This window comes from Telmatherina bonti (assembly GCF_933228915.1).
Source record: "Telmatherina bonti genome assembly, chromosome: 1".
NCBI classification, from domain to species: Eukaryota; Metazoa; Chordata; class Actinopteri; order Atheriniformes; family Telmatherinidae; genus Telmatherina; species Telmatherina bonti.
This window is the reverse complement of record NC_136619.1, coordinates 20,571,800-20,594,159: the sequence shown is the minus strand read 5'-3', so window position 1 is coordinate 20,594,159 and position 22,360 is coordinate 20,571,800. Positions and strand designations below refer to the sequence as shown.

General features: G+C 37.1%; 2 protein-coding genes across 2 annotated transcripts; both read right to left on the bottom strand.

Moving 5' to 3' along the window:
* Positions 1-1,112: 1,112 nt before the first annotated feature.
* Positions 1,113-12,163, bottom strand: adpgk2 (ADP-dependent glucokinase 2; the record flags this gene model as incomplete). Its single annotated transcript, XM_079238525.1, has 7 exons — positions 1,113-3,985; positions 4,555-4,691; positions 7,456-7,592; positions 7,705-7,801; positions 8,010-8,200; positions 10,217-10,376; positions 11,968-12,163. The coding sequence occupies 7 exons, from the start codon at positions 12,161-12,163 to the stop codon at positions 3,422-3,424; spliced, it is 1,482 nt and encodes a 493-aa protein (XP_079094651.1). The 3' UTR covers positions 1,113-3,421.
* A 911-nt stretch (positions 12,164-13,074) lies between these two features.
* Positions 13,075-20,372, bottom strand: ctsba (cathepsin Ba). Its single transcript, XM_079243652.1, has 11 exons — positions 20,254-20,372; positions 17,058-17,185; positions 16,884-16,969; positions 16,586-16,700; positions 16,330-16,445; positions 15,959-16,044; positions 15,000-15,146; positions 14,742-14,858; positions 14,470-14,598; positions 14,110-14,191; positions 13,075-13,841 (listed from the first exon to the last, which is right to left on the bottom strand). Exons 2-10 carry the CDS (start codon positions 17,178-17,180, stop codon positions 14,118-14,120), a joined length of 993 nt encoding a protein of 330 aa, XP_079099778.1. The 5' UTR covers positions 17,181-17,185; positions 20,254-20,372; the 3' UTR covers positions 13,075-13,841; positions 14,110-14,117.
* Positions 20,373-22,360: the final 1,988 nt, after the last annotated feature.

Genomic DNA, 22,360 nt, shown 5'->3' with positions numbered 1-22,360 from the left:
ATATTTTGTAGGTTGGCTTTACACAGAAAATGTAGTTTTAATGCTGTGTACTAAATATTAGGGCTGGGATGATGTGCTTTTCTCACGATTAGACTTTTAATTATTTTTTGGTGCCAATTCAATTTAAACTGCGATTCCTAAGTAATGGCTATTTTAGTTTGCTATTTAAACACCAGACCATGTGAAAAAGTTGCATAATGACCAAGACTTTATCACAAGTCAGATTTTCCAAATAAAAAAAAAAAAACTGTGTGTCAGTTTTTAATAGTTATTCAGCAGACATGTACTTAACCAGGTGTTTGAACTTATACTCTTGTTTCAAAAGCTTGAACTGCATATAAAAATGCGGGTTTGAGTTTCTGTTGGCTCACTGCGGCGGTATGTTTGGTTCTTAGCTCTGCATTTACCTCAGGATGGTGTCCTGCTAGGTGAGCAGCAAGGTTAGTCATGTTGCCGCAGTAGGCGACATGTGCATTACAGAGTTTACAAATAGCTTTCGACATGTCCAGTTACTGGACAGTCGGAGAGAAACATTTCATCCTCTGCTTGAGAAAAGCGGTAACTTCTTCTCCATGTGGCATTAACACAAATAAAAAATTTAAATTGGAAAAAAAAAAAAAAGGAATTTTGACCAGAGGAAAAAAAAAAATCAATTTAAAAATTGTAAAACAAAACAAGTTCGATTTTTATGTGAAACAATTTTTTCTCCCTCCACTACTAAATAAATATACCTCAGAAATGCATGCAGCACTCATAGATTAAGATCTTTCAATTAATTTACAGACAAAAGTCTGTTGCTGTAAAACTTCAAAATAAAGTTATCTGACATTAACACACAGGCATGAGTGGATGCAGCCCACAAATGAAGTTGAAAAATTTAATATTAAAAATGAAAAGAATGCTTCCATTTGGAGTGACGTACAATGTGGAACATGCATAAGTGTGTTATTTCGTAAGAAATGGAAGTTGTGATGTTTCATACTCTCTAGAAGTTCAGCCTCATAACCAGAAGAACATCTTATATTTTGTAATAGGCTTTACAAATGCAGTTTGCAGCCAAAATGATAAACATTGACAACAAATGGATTCCTGTAGAATAAAAGGAAAAAAACAAAGCAATGAACTGCATAGCAGTTTATCCCAGATGATTCTGTATTGATTCAACATGCATGAACAATTAAAACATCTTTAATCATGGATGACACGACTTATCTTCAGTTTAGATAAGTGCTGGCAGCAAACACAAGCAGTTCCCTCAATGAGCATGAATCCACGCCATATAGTATGATTTCAGTCCATAGTAAAACATAACCCTTTTGATGTTCAATCACTGTTTTAAGAAAAAGGCATCTGCAAGAAACAGTGATAGAAAAAGTCTGTATTAAACATTTTTTAACATAGATCCACAGTAAAAACAGAATAAGGCTCATTTACCTTCCGCTTCACCAAATAGCATCAAGTTAAAGTCTCAAGACACAGAGAAAAAAAATATTTAAAGGGATTTCCACACTTTTTTTTAACCTTACTTTGCAACAACACCAGCATGTTTCTCGTTAGAGGGTCTTCATGTTGACATACTATGTTTACGCCCCACCCCCCCAAAAAAAACAAAAACAACAAACCAAAAAAGAAGTCCATCTGCACGTTATATCAACATAGTTCATTCGTTCATGGAATGTTTATTGTGTGAGGGGAAAAACAATAATTGGCATTATTCCCTGCTAAGTCCAGTTGCATCAGATGTGAATAAAAAAGGTTAAACAATGAAAAGTATTATGATGGTTATCGAGTCACAGGGCCTTTCTTTTCTCTATCACATCAATACCTACAGAAAAGACAAGCTCTACATACCACCTATGATTTAAACATTGATCATACTTTTTGCTGACTGCTAACAAATCTGGCTTTTGATCTTTCATTATCATCATCAAGTGGTCTGCTTCTCCATATAGTAACACCATGGCTTCAAGTACAGATGGCAATAATGCCCTGTTGAAAAACTAAAAAGAATTTTGTGTTCCTCTAAATCCAGCCAAATAATGTGAAATGCAAATATCAGTAATTTGCAGCGATGTCTGTGGCAGTCCACACTGGTTATTTGGTCCGTCACTGACTGCAAAGATGATGAAGGAACACATGGGAAATATAAAATTATGATGAATTAACAGTGAAGCTGGAAAGGTGATGGAAAAGTGGAAGGACAAACAAAAGTAGCACAGAGGTAGAGAGAAAAATCTCAATATCATAGCCAGCTACTGACAGTGATCTCATAACTTTTGCATTATTGCACAGCAACTGAACCACAGAAGAATAACTACCCAAACAAAAAACACAGCCTAACCACTATGCACACTTTTCACATACACTGGGAAAAACGGGAGCTTTCCACTGTAATTCATTCTTTTCCTTGGAGAATGAGACAAAAGAGGGAAGAGGCTGGATAGCTTTTCAAATGAAGGGCTCATATCAAACAACACTAAACTACAGCTTGGCTTATGTGAAAATACTTTACTCAAAGATAGTCAAACGTTTGGACACGTTTTGAAAATGTGTCCAAACGTTTGACTGGTACTGTAAGTGAGGTCAAAGGGTTGTTCAACACCTGATAAATGTGCTGCCAAGTAACAAAAGATTCAGACACTTGTGAATCTCTGACTGAATCTGGCTGCAAAGCTGCATCCCAGGTTAAAATCATTTTTATCCTGCAGAAGAAATTGTGGCACTTAATATGGTGATACAGACTACCCAATGCAGAGCAATGAAAACAATCTGGGACCTGTATCTGATGTTATCCAAACCTCAACCCTCTTTATTCATCCTGACTGAGGCTCAACTTTTAAAGGCCTCAGAGAAGGAAGCCATTAATATCAGAAGAGTCAGATGACTGACTACAGCGGTTGCCTTTTGTATGTGTGTGTGTGACAGAGTTGGATTGTATTGACAGGCCATTTTAAATCTAAGAAAATTGATGTGAAAACAAAACTGAATATTTTCAAAGACTTTTAGAATACTAATTACTATATTTACACAATGCCAAAGTAAAAGGGACTAAGTAGGTTTTAATCTTCCACAATCAGAATTTGAATGGCACAAAATCTGGTTTTAATTTAAATCAAATAGCAGATTTACTGGTTCCAATGATTCATTTATCCTCTTCAAAAATCAAAATGGAGTCTTTATATATTCCATACTTTGTGGCCTGTCCTCATTAGCTACCACTGTTTTCAATCATCTGACTCTTCCCACCGATATACTTTATCAACCTGGGCAATGAGCTGTAGAGATGATAGCATTAGCCTGGTACCTGTTTCAGTACCTGACAGCTAAAGTGCATCACAGCTAGATCAAGTTTCTTTAGTTATACTGAATGCTAACTTCTAGTTAGCCCTGCATACACACCAAGACCACACAGTGTCCCTTTTTAAATCTGCAGCACCAGACCAGCAGCTGAGACGTTATCTCCTCCACCTGCAGTTTGGTACACCTCAGTACACACCAACACCGGAGCCACACAGATCTCATAATCTTCCTCATCCCAGCAGCTGACAGGCCTGTTCTCCTGCAGAAGCATGCGCTGGCTTCCTGCCCGGAGGCTAACAGAGAAGGACTCATCCATGAGGAGCCTCGCCTTGCTGGGGTCAATGTCATTTGAGCCGCAGACGTGACGGTTAGCTGTGAGCGATGCTTTGGCAGTGGCTGACATGGTGTTCTTCCACTGAGAGCCACGTGTAACAATCATGGCCTGGAAGGCCAGCGTGTGAACGTGGAGTCGGGTAAGTGGCTTACCCTTTGTTTTAGCACCGTTTGTGTCACTGTCTGCAGCGGCATCCTTGTAGCGCTGGTTCAAAATGCGATAAACTTCTCTCATCTGATCAAGGACAGTAGCTACGCGAGGGCTTGGGTCTGACAACACTGTGATGTTGGAACCTTTAAGCAGGCTGAGTAAATTTGGAAGTTCCTGTTCATTCATGCCTAAAGAGTCCGCCTGTGGAAAAATGAGATGAATATGAAAGGTCAAACTACATCAAATTATTATAAAACAACAAATAACATTTATACTTTAAATATTTTGTGTACTGGTTTAATTTTTACACATTTAAGTGTTTAGAATTAAAATTCCTGTTGCAATAAAAATAAATTTGACTTGGATATTATTAAATATGATTAAATCTTTAATGATGGACATAATGATTGTATTTAGTGGGAATTATTGGCTTTAAGTATCAGTGAAACATTTTCACATTGTCAGTGTTTTATTATGACGTTTTTCTGTGTGCTTATGAGGGGAAAACAAATGTATGCAAATAGAGAAAGGACCATTCAAATTCTACTGAGTCAAACTGTTTAGTTTAAAAATATATTCCAAAAATTTAACTAAGCAAATCTTTCTTCAAGTTCCCTAGTAGTACCTCAACCTCTTCACCAAACTGCCTCATCTTATTTATACACAAACCTTTTTCATATGTTCATTTACTCTATTCCGAGCTTTATGGTTGTGATTTATTCAATTATAAAAATAAATTAGAAATAATTCAAATACTCAGTCATACATACTTGCGGGATAACATACTGAAGAAGGTCTTCCATGATACTTTCTTCTACAAAGCTTGCCATCTCGAAGTGGACTCCGATCTGAGGAGTTGAAGAGGACAGCAGGTCTGACAGGTGGGAGAGGAGAGCCTCTCGCTCGCCTGGGGTGGAGGATAAAATAGAAGATGATCAGACAAAAGTTTAAGACCAAAGAAACAAAGCTGCATAGGGAGTGAGAACAAAGAAAAATTATTGAAGAGACACAACAGAAACAAGTAAAGGGGAAAAAAGGAAACAAGAGAAAACAAGACTTGCATTAAAGAAGATGAATGGTCTTCTGTTTTGATCTAAACCCTGACACTTTGGGACAATGACTCGAGCCTGACCTTCTTCTCCTTTGTCTTTGAACTCCTGACTGAAATGTAAATTACAGCGGTGCTCTTTAACAATTCTAAAGTCTAGTGTCATTAGCTTAACTATTTGGTAGGTGGTGACAAAGTTCAGCACTTCCTTTCCAGCATGTCTTAAGTTTGATAATAGTATGCTTTAAATGATTCAGCTGAAGAGTTTAAGTAAAAGTATAGAAAAATACAAATACATCAATAATTACAGGGATAAAGTATGTACAATGATTAACTCTTTTTAATCATAAACAAATAGGAAAAGGCTAAACATCTCATGCTTGACCTTTGAACAGGGCTCAAAATAATCATTCATTTCATTCATTCATTCATTTTCTGAACCACTTAGTCTGACTAAGGGCGAGCTGGAGCCTCAGCCTATCCCAGCAATCTTTGGGCGAGAGGCAGGGTACACCCTGGACTGGTTGCCAGTTCAAATAAACCCCTAAAACCCTCAAAATAACACCCCTTTAAATGTATTATCACAAAGATTTCTTTTTAAGTGGAACTATTATGTGCATTTCAGACTAATTTATTTTTATTTCTGATACCAGAAAGGCTGGGATTGATCGAGTTATTGTCACAAATCACTTTATTTACTTCAGACCGACCCTCTCCGTAGGCTGTCAGATCAGCCTGTGGGCAAAACGAGTGGATTGAGACTCTTCCACATTAAGCCCCGCCTCCTGCCACTGCACTACATTGGGAGCGCGCACCGCACCTGCTTTCGCCGTCATTGTAACATCTCATAAACAGAAGGATTAGGCTAATATAAACTCAATAAAAAAACAAAATACAATGTCAACACATAGCATACAGCCCTACATGTTGGAACCTGAATCAGACCCTGAAAAGGAAGTGGAAAACAGCAACCCACAGCAACGAATGCAGCAGGATGTCTCTCTTTGGTAAACTCACCAGCCATCGTTGGAAATAACTTTATCCGACGTTTTCCACCCTCCTGAGGTATTTGTACATGCCATGGTTAACCAGTAGAAGGTAACCAATCACCGAACCTTATCCTCCGGGACGTCACAAGGATTTCCAAGTAAAAAAAACTCTCTAAAATGACGTGTTTTTCGTCGCCATGGAAACCGAACGGAGAGCGTGCTAGAACTCAAACTCAAACTCAAGCATGCGTTTAGGTGATAAAAAACAGTGCCGTTCACATGTCTGATGAGGATTCAACACTGTAACACTGTAGAAAGCTCAGAAAAATCAAAATACCATAATAGGACCCCTTTAAATAAATGCCTTTAAGACACTATTAAAAATGTGGTTACATAACGGTTATTGAGCCTACGAACCACAGAAGGAGTATTGCAGTATTTCTGTACTTGCTACAGACTTTACATAACAGAAGGAAGTAGTCATGTGGTATCAGATGTGAAGTGGATGCACAAGTGTCTACAGTTTAACATTACAGACACTCACAGCCATTTGTAAAATCTGCCAACATCTCCGATTACTTTATACTTCTGCTTTGCCTCTGTCAACACATAATTCATGGGGGGGACTGGCTTGGGATGGCTGCCATCATGCATGTCAGCCATGAAGAACATTTGATTGATATGCAATCATATGAGCTAATGCTGTGTTGATGTCTGTTTGCTCCATCTACATGCGCTCAGTGAAAACGTGTTCCCGACAAGCAGCATTCCTCTCACATAATTACTACAGAAAGGGGAACAATTTTCCTTTTTTCCTTCTTATTATGGTTTTAAGTTTTAAAAAGTCATTTAAAAAAGTGTCTTCCTCACAATATATGAATATCTCCATTTATATATTACATTTATTTATTCAACTAGTAAAAACAAGTATCAAGACATCAGTATGAATCTCAAAGCAGTTTCATCCTGCTTTTCTTCTAAATTCATACTGACGATTGTTACATTTTAACAAATAAACACTAAAAGTTTCATCTTTCTTTGTCATATATATTTTTTTTATTTTAAAAGCAGTTTATTCATTTCAAGTGTTTGAAAACTTAAAAAAGGTTTTTAACTTTTTTCGTACAGCAGTACCTTCTTTTAATACCTGTGATTCGGATACCATTTATTCATTATTGAACATTGCATGAACATTGCATTGCATTGCAATAGATTAACTGCAGAAAATCATGCAATTAATCACAATTTAAATTTTAATGAAGGCTCAGCACCTATGATAGCAAAATTGCTGAGATAGCAAAATACCAAAATCAAAGCTTGTGAAGGCTAGCTTATAAACCAGTTAAAAAGCTGTATTTGCTTCTTCTACAAGGTTGATAGTAGATGCACAACAACCAAAAGTGAGCTTAAGTTATTACACACTTGTTAATAAATTTAACAAGAAGGATCTATTAAAATGTTACTACAACAAAGCTGAATTATATCAAGTCAAAATCACAACATTTTCATTTAATTAAAGCAGAGTAAAGTAAAATATATATACCTAGCAGTAGCCCATTGTAGCAGTGCAACACAGAGTACACAGCTGCAGAATAGCCTGCAGGAATGACAGTTTTCACCAGTTTTTTTCTTACCTGACTTGAAGGGGAAGTTGTCCATCATTTGCAGCCCCCCCACTACTAGCAGATCTGGTTTGAAATCTTTGAGTTTCTCTGCAAACTCATCCATGGAGGCCAAGTAGGGGTTATGGTAGTCACTGTGGATGATATATCTGTACAGCACAAAGACATGCAGAGAAACAAATTCAAGTCCAAATCACTGCAGAAATCCAGCTTTATGTGCTCAAGATTTTTTTTTTTAAAGAAAATATTTTATTTACATACCTGTTGGCTCTCCGTGAAGTATAGTGCCCCCAGCTAGCACCAGATGAATACTCCAGGATCAGATGAATGTCTTGCTCCTCTATCACTTCACCAGTCACTGGAAATAAGAGAGAATGATAGGGGAAATACAAATGATGAAAAAGGATGGAGAACAAAAAGAACAGCATTAAAAATTCACAGCATTTGGAAATTATTTTTAATCTCTTTTTTTTTTTTTTTAAAGATAAATGATTTTAATATATATATATATATATATCAATTCTAGATACAAAATTAAAGGTGAGCCAGAGAGTGCTTGTGTGTACCTGTAATGTGCTGAGATAGAACGTCTGTAAAATCAGCACTAAAACTTCCCCCAAGCAGCACGTCGCATCCCTCAGTTGCCATGCGACCAGCCATTACTGGAGCATTGCCACCAATAGACCATCTGTTTCCAGGTAAGTCCCGGGCACCCTCAACCAGCTCACTAAAGAGGGTGTCATTAGACATAAAACGCCTGAAGGAGTAAGAGAAGAAAATGCTGAGTCAAGATTAGAAGCAACTTAAGCCTGAAAGTAGCAGTAGCATCACCTTTTCTTTTACCTTGTTGCTGTTTAATTCATGCCTGTTATTTCTAAATTAGTACAACTTTTGTTAAAATGTTGATAAATATGAGTCAGACACTCATGTTTCTAATTTCTGCAAAAGGGTGAGAAATATTAGTTTAGTTTGGACAGTTTTAAGTTTATAAAGACATGTTTTATCCCTCATAGTTCCATGGAAAGCCTCCAATGTACTGACCTGTCTAAGCTTGTTAGATGAATGCATATTTGCAAAGATATTAAGATTACCAGGTTAAAAATAGAGGTAGTTATAAAAGAAATTAGATAAGGCACAGTTAAATATATATACATAGATGAGAGGTGCTTGGTCAAAAAATAAAAGGAGAGAAAACAGCTTAAAAAACTGCAATATGATTCCTGGTTGTGCTCAAGTGACAGGAGATGCATCAGGTATAGCTTGTTACTCCCTTGACTCCCTAATAAAATAAAAAAAAAGCCAAATCCTTTGTTAAAGACTGAAGTGTTTCCGGTTTAACTGACCCAACCTGTTGCTCTAAGGTAAAAGACACACATATTGAAAATAAACAGAGGGTGTGTTGTGTGTGCTTTTACTATCCCAGTAATCATGCAAACAACACCAAAGGGTTGAAGAGCGGTATGTTTATCATTTCCTCACAGGATGGGCACACTTTATCTTTTTTGCTCATTTTAAATACAAAGGTTTGAAGATGCAAGAGAAATACTTAACACCTCATTTCTGTGTCTAATCAGAGTGTTATATTGTTCAGTCTAACACACATTCCCTTATGTCTCCTTTTGGAGGATTTGTAAGCTTGTTGCATTTAGTTTTTTGTTCCAGACGACGAGTCATGACTCACAGGGTGCACAGCATTTGGATCAGATAATGTCAGGAAACAAAGTTTACTTTATCTGTATACAGTGTTTATTATCAAGTAATACACACTTGATTGGGAAATGTTATCTTCTTTCATTTAAATACAGTAAAAAGACAAGCACAAACCCAAGCAAAGTCCAACCAAACTGTGGTCTAAGAAGAGGAATGTGACTCCCAGAAATTGCTTGGAGGATAAAGCAACATAAAGCCCATTTAATGCCTGAAAACCCTCAGGAAGATTTAGCAGATTCTGGAGCAGCCATGCAGTGTTTGAGTAGACACACATGTAGAAATATGTTGGTCATACAGAAAAAAGAATGGAATATTTTCTGCATCTTCACTACAGCATTCACATCTGATTGTGAAACTGTAGAGAATTTCCTAATGGTTATGTGCAACTGTATGTTTAAGAAGATGTTTGGGTTGTTGTTTTTTTTTATTTTTTAGGTTTTGTCTTAATACATTTTATATGTTTTAAATGGTGTTTCCGGTGTTTCCTTTGTGGGAGCTGTCTTTTTATATAATATGTCTGTCTGTGTGTTTCCTTAATGTCTGATTTTAAACTGTAAAGCGCTTTGAGTTACATATTTTATGTTGGAAAAGCGCTTCATAAATAAAGTTTGATTTGATTTGATTTAATTTGGAGTGCAGGGGTTAATACTTCCTAAAATTTGTCTAGCCCTACTAAACACGGGGGTGGGTTACTTTTGAAGCCACTGACAGCAGCTGTGGTTACATCACTGGTGTGTGGATGATTAAATTCACTGGATTAAAACAAATATCAACAATTCAAGAAACTAAATACAAACTGGCTTTGAAAATGTTATGTTCCTGTATTTCATAAATAAAATGTCTGTAGAAGGTTATGAAAATTGAGTGAGTTGGTAAATTGTTAATAGTGGTATGGTATAATCTTCATGGAAAAATGAACAGAAATAGTGACCTAAATAATCCAAATTATTCATATGATAGTTGTCTACTCAAATGTCAGCACTAACAACAGCCTAAATTAAAACACTGTATAAAGAATTTGTTCTCTGACTGCATATCCTGTTCTTCATAAAATATCACTTACTCGGCAGCAGCTCCTGGTGCAAAGAAGTAGGCAAAGCTCTGAGCCAGCTGGTCAGCATTTTCAAGATAGTCATGATGCACAGGCTGGTCTGTGTGAGAGATGCCTATTTTATTCAGGAACGACACGCCATCGACTATCAAGTCAACACAGCCTCCAAAACCTGTAGAAGAAGCAAAACAAAAAACATGATTTATGCCTCAAAACCATTATACAATTAAATATCATATACTTTCACACAACTGCAGTATCAAATGTCTGCCATATCTGACGCGCTACAAGTTAGAGCAGTAGCCAACATGATGGATGACAACATCTGACAAAAAGCAAAAGCTGTTAAAAGAACCAAGAAAGCAAAACCTTGGATGAGAGTTTATATGAACTTTTAATTTAGTTTATTCTTACATTATATCGGGAGATTTTGTTTGGAACTGCTTTCCACTGATTTCAGACCAATTTTATTGTGCCTTTGGTGAAATATACCAACAGGCCAAAATTTGTCACTGTTTCTAAATAAATGAATTCATTTCCATTTGAGACTAAGCAATAGATGTTACTAAATTCAAATCTGAATCATTGCCAGTAATGATAACATATCAAAATTGTGTGTGTGTGTGTGTGTGTGTGTGTGTGTGTGTGTGTGTGTGTGTGTGTGTGTGAGAGAGAGAGAGAGAGAGAGAGAGAGAGACACACAGTCCGCTGTTTAACAGGGTAAAGGTTGGTCAGATAGTGATTTTTACTTTGAAATTGTATCATTGTCCAGTTGACAAGATTCTAGGATTTAACCATCACATACACCCAAATATTAACATAATACCTGGGCACAATAAATACAGTACACATGGACTTAAATTTTAACTAAACTGATAATGAAAGTGTGTTGTTAAACTCCTCAGCTTCTTTCACCATCTTAACAGTGTTCACACGTTTCTTCACTTGCCACACATTTACATTTTACCCACTTTCACGAAGCTAATGTTAAGCCTTCATGTCTGCATTTAAACAAAGTTGTATTTAGACCTCATCAGTTCAAAAACAACATGCCTGATGACAGCAGCATCGATTCTCTGTCCATGTGGTTCAAGAAGGATCGCTGCTGGGAACAAACTGTTCCATTACCCGATCTGGACTCAGATCTGATGACTATACATTATGGGACACCTATATCCCATATCAGACTGTACTGTACCATACTGAGTATCTCACATCTAACAGCTATCATCACCTTGTTTTTTCTCAAGTCAGGAATTCCCTGACAAATAGTTCGCAAATTGCCTGTAAATCAATCATAACATGCAGTTAACTAAATAGACATACAGGTTTTCCATTGTACTTTGAGAAAAGTTTACATAATCTTCAAGTAGTGTTTTATTTTAATGTACATGTTAATATTTCCTCTTCTACTCAATGTAACGCTTTTATTGTGTTACGTAAAGCACTTTGAATTCTCTTGTACATGAAATTTGCTATTCAAGTAAACTACTTTTGCCTTGTACTTTTAAACATTTTAATGGCTGATTTAGCGAAAATTTTAGCCAACTTACACAGCAGCACACTTTAACTTTGAGATTAGAAGCAGAATTGGACACTAAATTGTCATTAATGTTAATATAAAGCACCTTCCTTCAGAGTCAGCTACTTTGGATGCCATCCTTTCACAACATAAAAATTATGACCCATAAACTCAACGTTAAGCACCTGAAATTAGGCTATAGCTTTGCTGATGTTAGCTAGCAAGCAACACTCACACCTACCAATAGCCACTTTGGGTCTGGCGACATTATTCACCCCGACTTTCCTTTCTGCCCGGAGCAGAGACGACAGCACCATGTCCAGCCGGTCATCCAGCACTGCATTCTGGGGTGAACGTAACCAGAATGCCAACAAAACTACAAGCAAGGACACAACAGACCCACACTTCATCCACGGTACCCTGCCTCCCTCCACCATTATTGGCTGCTGTTGGCCACGGCAGCTCTCGCAGAATGAAGCGACGCTTTACGCCCTCTCTGCCAGTGGAGAGCGGTCCCCTGGCGTGTCCGCTTGATTTACAGAGAGCGTGTCCCGGATGTTTTCTAAGCGTGCGGGTAGTGAAGAATATCCGGAATTTGAGATGATAAAGGAAGATAAAATAACTTCGATTGTTTTTGGTTTCTTAACTAATTCATAAGACCAAGTGTCTCTTTAATTTAAAATGTATTTCCTGCACGTATCTTTGTAACAACGCTAAGAAAACTGGCGTACGCCGATGTGTAAAGGAGCTCACTTCTACGTTTTTTATTTGCAAGGGGAGGAGCAATGTTTGTTTTGTTGGCGAGACCAAACAAGCAAAGAAAACCTATCTGAGCAAGTTGAAATGGCATTAATCAGACTGTTGGCATTAAAATCCAAGTTTGAGATTTTGGGCCATTTTGCTTCCTTGACGATTTACGTCAGACGGAAGGAAAAAGGTTGCATATTTGTTTGGTTTAAAAAAAAAAAAAAAAATCAGCTCACTATTGAGCAATTGATAAGTTTTCTATTAACATTTCCAAATTCCATATACTCTACTTGTCAGCTAGACTTGAAGTTTACAAACACACGTTCAGCTTACCAGTTTTATATCTAAAAATCTTCGTTTCATTGCCTAGCTGATTTTTTTCATTGTCAGTATAAATAGTCCTAAAACTAGCCATGTCTGTGGCTTGTTTGCAATATTTTTTGTTTGTTTGCATAAAAAAACAAATCCGAGGGGCGGGGCTGTATTCTCTTACAACCTATTTTCTAGGTCACCCGATTTCATCAAGTTTGTAGGGCTTTAAAGAATGTTGATAAATAAATGTAATAATTCTGCAGACATAGTAATGCCAACATACTGGGAACAAAAAATTCATTTATTAATTAACATTACAAGTAGCAACATTATGATAAAAAACATTCCATCTCATTTGCATCCTCATTGTAAAAAGTTCTCACACTACAGTTCCATAACACTAGCAGGCACATTTATGGACAGTACATCCCAATATTATAGAATATTGGGATGTACTAATATAAAACTAATATATTAGTTTTATATTATAAAAACTAATATATTAGTTTTACTAATATAAAAACTAAAGAAAACCAACAGTTTGATCATGGCAATTACATTCAGAGAAACATAGTTGCTTATTAAAGTACTTTAAAACTATATCAATCATATTTTTGGACTGGTCTAAAATTGCCTGCCATTTTCCTCTGGTTATAACAAGGCCAAATCCATTCATTTCTACATCTGTGACATCCTGCTTAAAAACATCCAACATGACATCAAATGAAAATGCAAAAATAATTTAAAAAAAAAAAAAAAAACACTTTCCACCTGTATAACCTTGGTTTTTGGATTGACTCAATAGTATGAGAAAACAGTTGTCTCCAAGAAAATGGATACTTGTCAACAGGTACAATATTACTGTCATGTTATATCTTAAAATCCACCTGAAATCAATTAAGGCATCTTGAACGTTTGTATCATATGTCATGCAGTATGTGCAAATTAGACAGTGGTCTTTTATCTACAACTAAAAGCAGCCCATTATTGTTTTCCAGAAGGTGAGTGGAGTGTGTCGCCCCCTAGTGATGATGTGAGGACAATCCATCCTCAAACCTGGCAGAGAAAAAAAAAAAAAAAAAAAAATTAAAAATGGAAACTTATGAATCACTTCCCTCTCATGTTTGAAGACAGGAGTTGTTAAAGTCGCAAAGGGTTTCATCTAAATTAGTAATGCTTGTGCACAAATATGAATTCGTATGAACAAAACTAGTTAAAATAATAAGATTAGAAAGTTTTCAACAAATACTAAAGTTACACTCCAACAGCCAGAGTAATCACAGGTTTGTCTGTAAAACTCACTTGTTTATATACTCAGTCTTACCTTGGGTTTTACTTGGGTATTCCTGCTACAATCTGAGACTCGATCCCGCAGTGATCTGATCCACGCAAGATTTTGAAGTATCCTGAAGATGAGACAGAGATTAGTTCAGTTTAACTGAATCAAGAAACCATAACCTGCATCTGTTCAAGCATTTAATTTCCATCTTTTCTGAATTAAATGCATTAAGTAAATCTCATACACCAACTTGCTTTTGAGAGATAGTGAGAGAAATTCACATTCAATATAGCAACTTTTAGATGAATCAATATACCGTTAATGAGTTTAGAAACTATTCCATCCAAACAGTCAAATAATGCATCAGAGTAAGTCAACGTGAGTATAAAATGTGTCTGTGCTCACCATTATCACCCCAGTCAGTGTTCCAGGAGTTGGCACAGAGCCAGTAAGGAGTACCGTTCTCCTCTCCCCAGCCCAGGATCTTGATGGCATGTCCACCCAAACGAGAGCCAGACACATGTTGATACACTCCTGGAGAGGAAAAAACACAGAGAAGATAAAGAGGTCAAATATTTTAAACAATGACATAATAATATGGCTTTGTTTTTAACCTTCTGCTCATAAGCTGCACATGCATTACTCAGTTCTACTTGTAGCCATGTACGTGTTCTTACCAGACTTGTAGAGAGGAAAATCTTCGTAGACTGTAAATGCTCCTTCTACTGGGCCGTACTTGTACAACTCTTGCTGGATCTGCTCCACATCCGACGGTACACTGTAGGACGTTTTACCTGAAACAAATGTGGAAGCTGTGTGTGCAAATCTAACCACCACACTGGGACTAAACCCAATGTTTGGATGTAGCATAGATCATCCTGCCCTCCCCCTTTTTCTAAACTGGAACAAATCAGATTTTTCCAGCCTATTCTTACCGTAGTGTTTGTCTTCTCCATAGCTGGGTGTGTATCCAGATTCACAGCGGCTGATGCACTGGGGTGTGTCACCACCCTCCCCAGTGCAGGGAGGTCTGCTGCCATTTACATGGTGCTCACAGGGTGGGATGGTGTAGGGCCGGCAACCTGTAAGCACGCAAACAAAACAATACAGTCACTGATCTGTATGTGGGCAGCTGTAGCGCAGGAAGATGAGCGGTCATCGGCCAACCTGAAAGTTGGTGTATTGATTCCAGACTTTGCCTGACTACATGCCCAAGTGTCCTTGAGCAAGACACTGAACCCTGCATTGCCTATCGGGGTATAAATGGGTAACTGTGTCATGTAATGTAAAGCACTTTGACTGGTCAGCATCACCGGAAAAGTGCTAAATACACACATACATACAATTTCATTTGCTATTTATAGATTGTGACGTATATTGTACCATTCTGTATGTCTGCATTACTCCAGTCCCTAAACTGGAGACCTAGAAGACGCTACTTACCCCAATTTAATTTGAACAAAATGAAATTTTAACAGTCTGCTAAAATGCAACATCCAAAAATCATACTGAGCATAAGCTGGCAATGCTAAAACAGGATCTAAGAATCAATTTGTAACCTCAGATCCCTGACATTTATTTTTGTTGCCATTTTATTTCAACATACATTTAGCCTCACATAATACATACAGAAATGAGGAATTTGTCAGTATATTCCAACAACTTTACAGACACTTCGGAAGACAAAAAAAAAGAACAGTAAATTAGGAGAATCTGTTATTTTATAGCCATCTACATGTGCAGGAAGCAAGCAATTCCCTTGCAGTTTTATATACCTGAACTGTCCTGTGTATATAATGCTAGAGTTATATATTGCTAAATGCTGACGTTTTAACAGATTATCTTAAAATGAGAACACATTAGACTGAATTTGACTACAGAGACATAAACTTACCAATATGAGAGTCATAAAGTCCTCCAGTAACCAGTCCTTCATTGGTCCAGTAGTCCCAGGCAGCTGAGGGGTAACCACCATCACATCTAAAAAGCAGACAAATAACACATTTTTCACCTTAACTCGATAAAGACAAAAAAAAAAAAAAAAAAAAAAAAAAACCTCTATAAGCATTAGCATACAATATTACTGCATAATATCTTCTGCTCCAGCTACATAAATCATTTCTCCGTAAAAACTGCTTTTATTTTTATTTATTCTGTATCTGTACAATAGATCATTAAATACTGTATTTGACATCTAAATACACAAGAAACAAACAACCAAGCAAACAAACAGTGAAAAAATATTTACATGATGCTGCATCTTACCCCATGCCACAGCTGTCACAGCAGGTCAGCAGATCCTCAGAAGAGATCTCCACACTAACCTTTGCATTGGTGTGGATACATATACGGTCAGAAATGGCCTCTGCAGCACCAAATGCCTGGAAGAAGTGAAAGCAAGTGAGATTAGACTTTCTAGAAGAAGTACAGTGATGTGCATTTAGGGAAGGATATAAAACATCACATGCTATTCGCTTATTTCAGGTAAATTTAATTGCGTTTTGTGGCAAGTTTATCTCACCCAGCAGGATCCACAGGAGCCCTGGTCTCTGATCTCCTTCAGAGTGGGGCAGTTAGGCCACTGCTCTCTGGCATCAAAGTTTTTAGGAAGTTTTAAGTCTCCTGCATACTGAACCCTGTAGAAACAGTTATTATTAATCTGTGGTACTCCTGTGATATTTGGGCAACTTTTCTAGATTGTAACTTTTTTAAATGTCTGTCATCAAAAACCAATCTCACATTTACAGAAACACACTAATTTTTTACACACACTTATCTTTTCCATTTTACCCTCAGACAAACAATTTTAAGAGACTCACATGATGGGAAGTTTAGGTCCATTTAGCATTGTACCACAGAGTTTCTTGACATAACTGTAGTCAAAGTTGGGGAAGTTGTGACCAGCCTGCAATATAGAGACGTAATTTTAGTGAAACACACCCACTTCTACTTTCAAAAATCTGAGTTAAACTAGCAAAGCAATAAGCCCTCACCTTCCAGGTGGTATTGATCTTATTGATGTAGTTGACCATCTCACTAGAGAGCGGGTGGATGTGGGGTCTGGCCAGGCTCAACGAGAAGCAGGCAGCCAAGCAGAGGAGGGCTGCACGCCACATTTTGTCTAACAGATACAAAAGGATAAAAAATGTATTACTCCTGTTACACATTAAACTCGGTAATCAATTCAGGATTACCAAAAATATGTTTAGAAAAAAAAAAAGAATGAAATGGATCAAATAACATTTCAAGGATGCAAGGATACAGTGACAAGAAATTTAGTGGTTTATGAAAACCCTTCATTCTTGTGAAGAAAAATGTTTACATCTGTGGTCAAAACATTCTTCAGAAAATGCATCGCCGCACCTAAATATACGATGTTCCCTCACTTCGACACACTCCTTAATCTGCTCGACCAGCAAAAAAAGGTTCACAGCTGACTAAACATCATTACTGGTTGAATCTACAAGTGGAACCAGATAAACCCTCTTGTCCCCAGTCATGCCAGTCAAAGTCCTCTACAGCAGGGAATACTGGATTCCGTCAGGGCACTTTAAAAACATAGCAAAGCAAGTTCGTGTAACTCATTTTATGTACAAGACAACTTAAAGTGCTTTACATAAAACATTACAAACATTACAGATGGTGCAAAGAAAGCATCCAAATTAGTAAATGGCAGCAACAAATAGCAAATATCACAATAAAATCTTAGTAAAATCTCATACTAAATGAATACTATTAAAAGCCAGGTGAGTTAAACGTCAGATTTCAGGCATAGGTCCATGAGAAAAGAAATGTTTTTAATCCATATTTAAGTGTTTACATTGGTAAAAGTTTAATCTCCACTGGCAGTTTAATTCAATTGTTTCCAGGCTGATAGCTCAATGCAACTTCTTCACATTTGGTCTGGACTCTGGTCTGGACTAGTTAATCTGAGGCCTAAATCATTCTGGCGGATTCAGCTGTACATAAGCATTCTAAACTACAAGGTTTGGATTTTTTTTTTATATTGATTTTTACACTTTACTGTAATCAGAGGTTGCAGTTCATGTTGTGTGTGTGTGTGTGTGTGTGTGTGTGTGTGTGTGGGGGGGGAGGGGGGGGGGGGGGGTGCAGTTTAGTGCAAAATTAGAACAACCTTCATTTCTTCGTCATTTAAAGAGAAAAAAGTTCTCCACAAATTCCCCTTTTCTTTATTTCCCATCACTCAAGTGCTATAAACACACTGATGAGAAACGAGATAATTTCCATTAGACATCATAAATGAAAACATAGTGTGCGCTCTCACTCAGCAAAAACAGGAGGTCCAGCTAAATCAATATCAGTGCAGACATTGTGCTTCTTACATTATGGAATAGAGCGACAACTGTGGGCCAAATTAAAGTGTACTAAACTAAATCTCAATCAGCCTGCTACAAATATCCTATCCTGATATGGTAAATAGTAGAGATGTAACTGGCTTCTTGGTGCTCAATGTCATACAAGTTTTCTGCTAAAAACAAAGCCTGGTGGGCACCTGTACCATCAGCACACCTACACAGGTATGTCTCTTCCTGTTAGACCTCTCAAAGAAACACTGTTCTGGGGAAACAGGTTTCATATCACATGATGGAGGGTGATAGATTACTGTCAGACAAGCAGAAGTAAAAGAAAAAAAAAAATTCCCAGTGATGTGATTGCTCACAGATCACTGGTCACACCACCTATCACACAATTAACAGTCTTCTCAGAGTGGTCACATTATAAAAAAAAAAAGCTTTACTATTACAGTGTTTACATAGGGTCCCTTAGATTTAGGATGATCAAATACACTATTGTATATTTCATGAAAATGTGAGTACTTTTGCTATGTGAGCATTCAAACTGCTTCTCCAACTTCTGAAAGTCATCCAGGATTCATCTGTATACTTTTTTACTGAAGTTGTTAAATCACTTTAAAAACCTTGTGGGTTAAAAGGATAAAGTATAAGTTGGTTTAATTTGGGGAAATGAAACATCGGCCAGCTGACTTTCAAGGTTTAGTTCCCTAAAGTGCTTAGTACACTGAGAATTACTTTCAAATGTTCTCTAAGCATGACTGTGGTTATATAAAATGTGAAATCAGCTTTCTTACATTTTGTAAATTCTTACATATCAAAAACTCCCTACACTTTCACGATGGTCACAGTTTATATGCTTTAACTTTAAAAGGTAAAGGGGCTGAGAAATGTAGGAGGTCTCAAATGAAGGTAATGTGTATTGTAATGTGTAATGTGTTGTGATGAGGATGACTCAGCAGAAATATATGCCTGTAAAAAACTGAAATACTAATTTCCTTTTTAATAAATCCTTTAATGTTTAAAATATGCAATGTCTCTTTAGTCTTTTTACCCCCCATCATGTAAACACGGATCAATACATCTCCTCTTACCTGTCCTTTCCACATTCCTTCCGGTAGGTTAGTAAGCATGCCAGACTAAAGGCTAAATCTTGTGTGATTGTTCTGTTTACCTAATTTCCTCCTTCCTGGTTATGTCGGTTTTCACACCAGGTACTTTCAGATAAATGTTCGGTTCCAATGTCAAGGCCCTTTCATTTCTTCTGAACGTACTGAACGAACTCCGACGGTCTGAACAGAAATATGCCCGACAGGCTCATTTAAAGCGATTATCATTTCTTTCCTATCTTCTGCTGTAATACAATAATGTTTATCACAAGTCTCAGCCCATCTTTTGTGTGGCAGAAGCAAAGGTCGGAACGGCCTTGGTTAACATGGTTTCAGTTTCCATTTACATGACTTCAGTATTATCTTCCACAACCCTTTTACATGCTGGGTTAAAAACTACTTTAGTTTCTGCATTGAGAAAGTGATAGTCAATACCAGACTACGATGCTCTTTTAACATCTATAATGACATAAATTAAATCCATCTTCTTGAAATGTTAAATCTTTGACGGTGGAGAAAAGTGGGTCACGCTGTCAAAAACAACACGCACGCGCTATGAAACAAACACGCTATCGGCTACGTAAAAGCTTTTACTGCATATTTTTGTGCTACTAGTTAACGTGAGTAAAAATTAGCTCAACGCACTGTCAAAGTGTTGTGTTTACTTGTTATTGAACATCGGAACATATCTAGCTAGCTGCTTTCTTAATGTTCAAACAATCTGTAATTTAGGTTTAGCCTCCAAACTAAACCACAAGCCCTGTTACCTGTCGCTTGTTTGTCGTTTGATGGGGTGAACTGGATCAAATCTTCGGCTCCGGGTCCCCCTGCTCACTGCCAGGCTGTCTGGTGTGCTACGAGTTGAGCCTCCTGCCGTATTTATTCCGACACACACGTGAGTCAGTCACATGAACGAGGCTCATGTGATTTTGCTGACTAACAGTTGGTTACAGCACCCTTCCCCTTTGTTCTCTCTGCGGCTGTCTTAGTTTGTATAAACACTTTATTTTCTACTTGGAAGTATTCATTTAAATATTCATGTTTTTTTATCTGCTTTACAGCCTATAAAACCTCATCTTACCAGATCAAGGAGTGGTACAGAGGGACATAGTTAATCTCCGTTACTTCAATCTGACCACTAGGGGTGCTGAAGTACACTACACACTTATTTATTATAAGTTAGTTGAATTGTTTGTTTGTTTTTTAAAAGCCTCACAGTAAGAAGGTCGCTGGTTCAAACCTCGGCTGGGGAAAAGTTTGAACGGTGGCCTTTATGATTGGAGCTTACTTAATGTCCCTACTTGTGCGTATTTTTTCTGCAGGTACTCAGGCTTCTCACCTCTCGACATAAGTTAAGTCAGTCACATATTCTCCCTAGGAGTGAGTATGAGTGGTTGTTTCTGTCTCACACTGGCCCTGCCATGGACTGGCCCCCTGTCCAGAATGTACCCTGCCTCTCACCTGTAAATTGCTGGGGTAGGCTCCAGCCCCCTGTGACCTTGAATTAGACTAGGCAGCATAGAAAATAATATATGAGTGTACCTAAAAAGTTGATCATCTTTTCACTTTTGTGTAAACGTAGACCATGTTTATAGGCATTGAAACAGAAATTATATATAATGACTGTTTTGTCGCCTAATTTATAAAAATGCCACAATAATCTAAACTACAAGTCTATATTGTTGCTGATGCAAAAGACTGAAAGAGTTCATAGAGACATAAATATTAATGTTTTCTCTGTTTATAGGTGCTGACATGATTTTGTCTGTTCCCATTAGCTTTAATGATTTATTCAAACTTTTAACTTGTTTGGCGACTACAGCTGAACATTTTTGTGTTTATGTTAATTTACACTTAGTTAATGTAAAGTGTCTCTGTCAAGTATAAACATAAACATACAGTAAAATATCAAGTTTTAAGTGCAGCAGTCATGAGACAGTGTAGGTCAAAGTATGAACAAGTTCAAAGTAACTATTTTTTCTACCTATTATTTAATAATGTGTCTGTATGTGTGTGTGTGTTCACTTTGCCAAACTGCTTGGACAACTGAATTTAAGTTGCATCAAATTGTTTTCTTTTATTTAGAATATGTCATTTGTACCTATTTCTGTGATTTAATTTTTTTAAACTTTTTTTTGGCTCCTTGCATGATTATGCTGCTAACCACGGAGAACATACCGATCATGCAGCTGTTTTCTCTTCCCCTTTATAAGTCTGTCATCTGACTTCAGAATGACAAGACAGAAATAAATACTGTAAAAACAGCAATTTGCAAACTAACATACTGTCATTCTAAACAAATATACTGGGTAGAGCATCCAAATCAGTTTTTTTTTTCTTTTAGTGTATTGCAGTCATATTAAACTCTTACAGAGGGCTTAATACTGGTCAGTCAACCATAAAAAAGTTTCTTTTCCAAGATGTTGCATAATGTTTTGATCTTGCTGATATGGGAATGAAAACTGAGTTTTAACACCCTGTTTTATGTTGAGATACTTCAGTGTTTCTGTCTGAGGCAGTTCTGTGTCCTGATCAAAATGTTTGGATCTTAAAAGAGGAAACATTAGGAACTGTACATAGCCAAAGTTCAGACAAAGGATTTTCAGTCAGGCGGTCTTAGCTCGGTTTGCTGTGTGTACTATCAAGTTTGGTACATGTTTTCTTTATGTGGCTGTGATTTAATGATCATTTTTATTTAGCTATTTATTTTTAATAAGGTGTTAATCAGGCTTATAATGGAAAACTGCTGTGTGTAACCACACCCACTGTAAAACCATTATAAGCTTATTAAGATTGTGGAAAGTAACACCTTAAGTTCGCTGGGGATGAATAAGGTCGCACAAGAGTCATGATAAATGGCTTTATTTTTGTCAC

Bases quoted from the DNA above. Each gene is read 5' to 3' on its own strand.
- ctsba (XM_079243652.1), bottom strand. From the start codon at position 17,180: ATGTGGCGTGCAGCCCTCCTCTGCTTGGCTGCCTGCTTCTCGTTGAGC. The intron at 14,859-14,999 runs GTAAGAATAGGC...CATTTGTTTCAG, and splicing joins TGGAGAAGACAAACACTACG to GTAAAACGTCCTACAGTGTA. The intron at 14,599-14,741 runs GTAAGAACACGT...TTTCCTCTCCAG, and splicing joins TTTTCCTCTCTACAAGTCTG to GAGTGTATCAACATGTGTCT.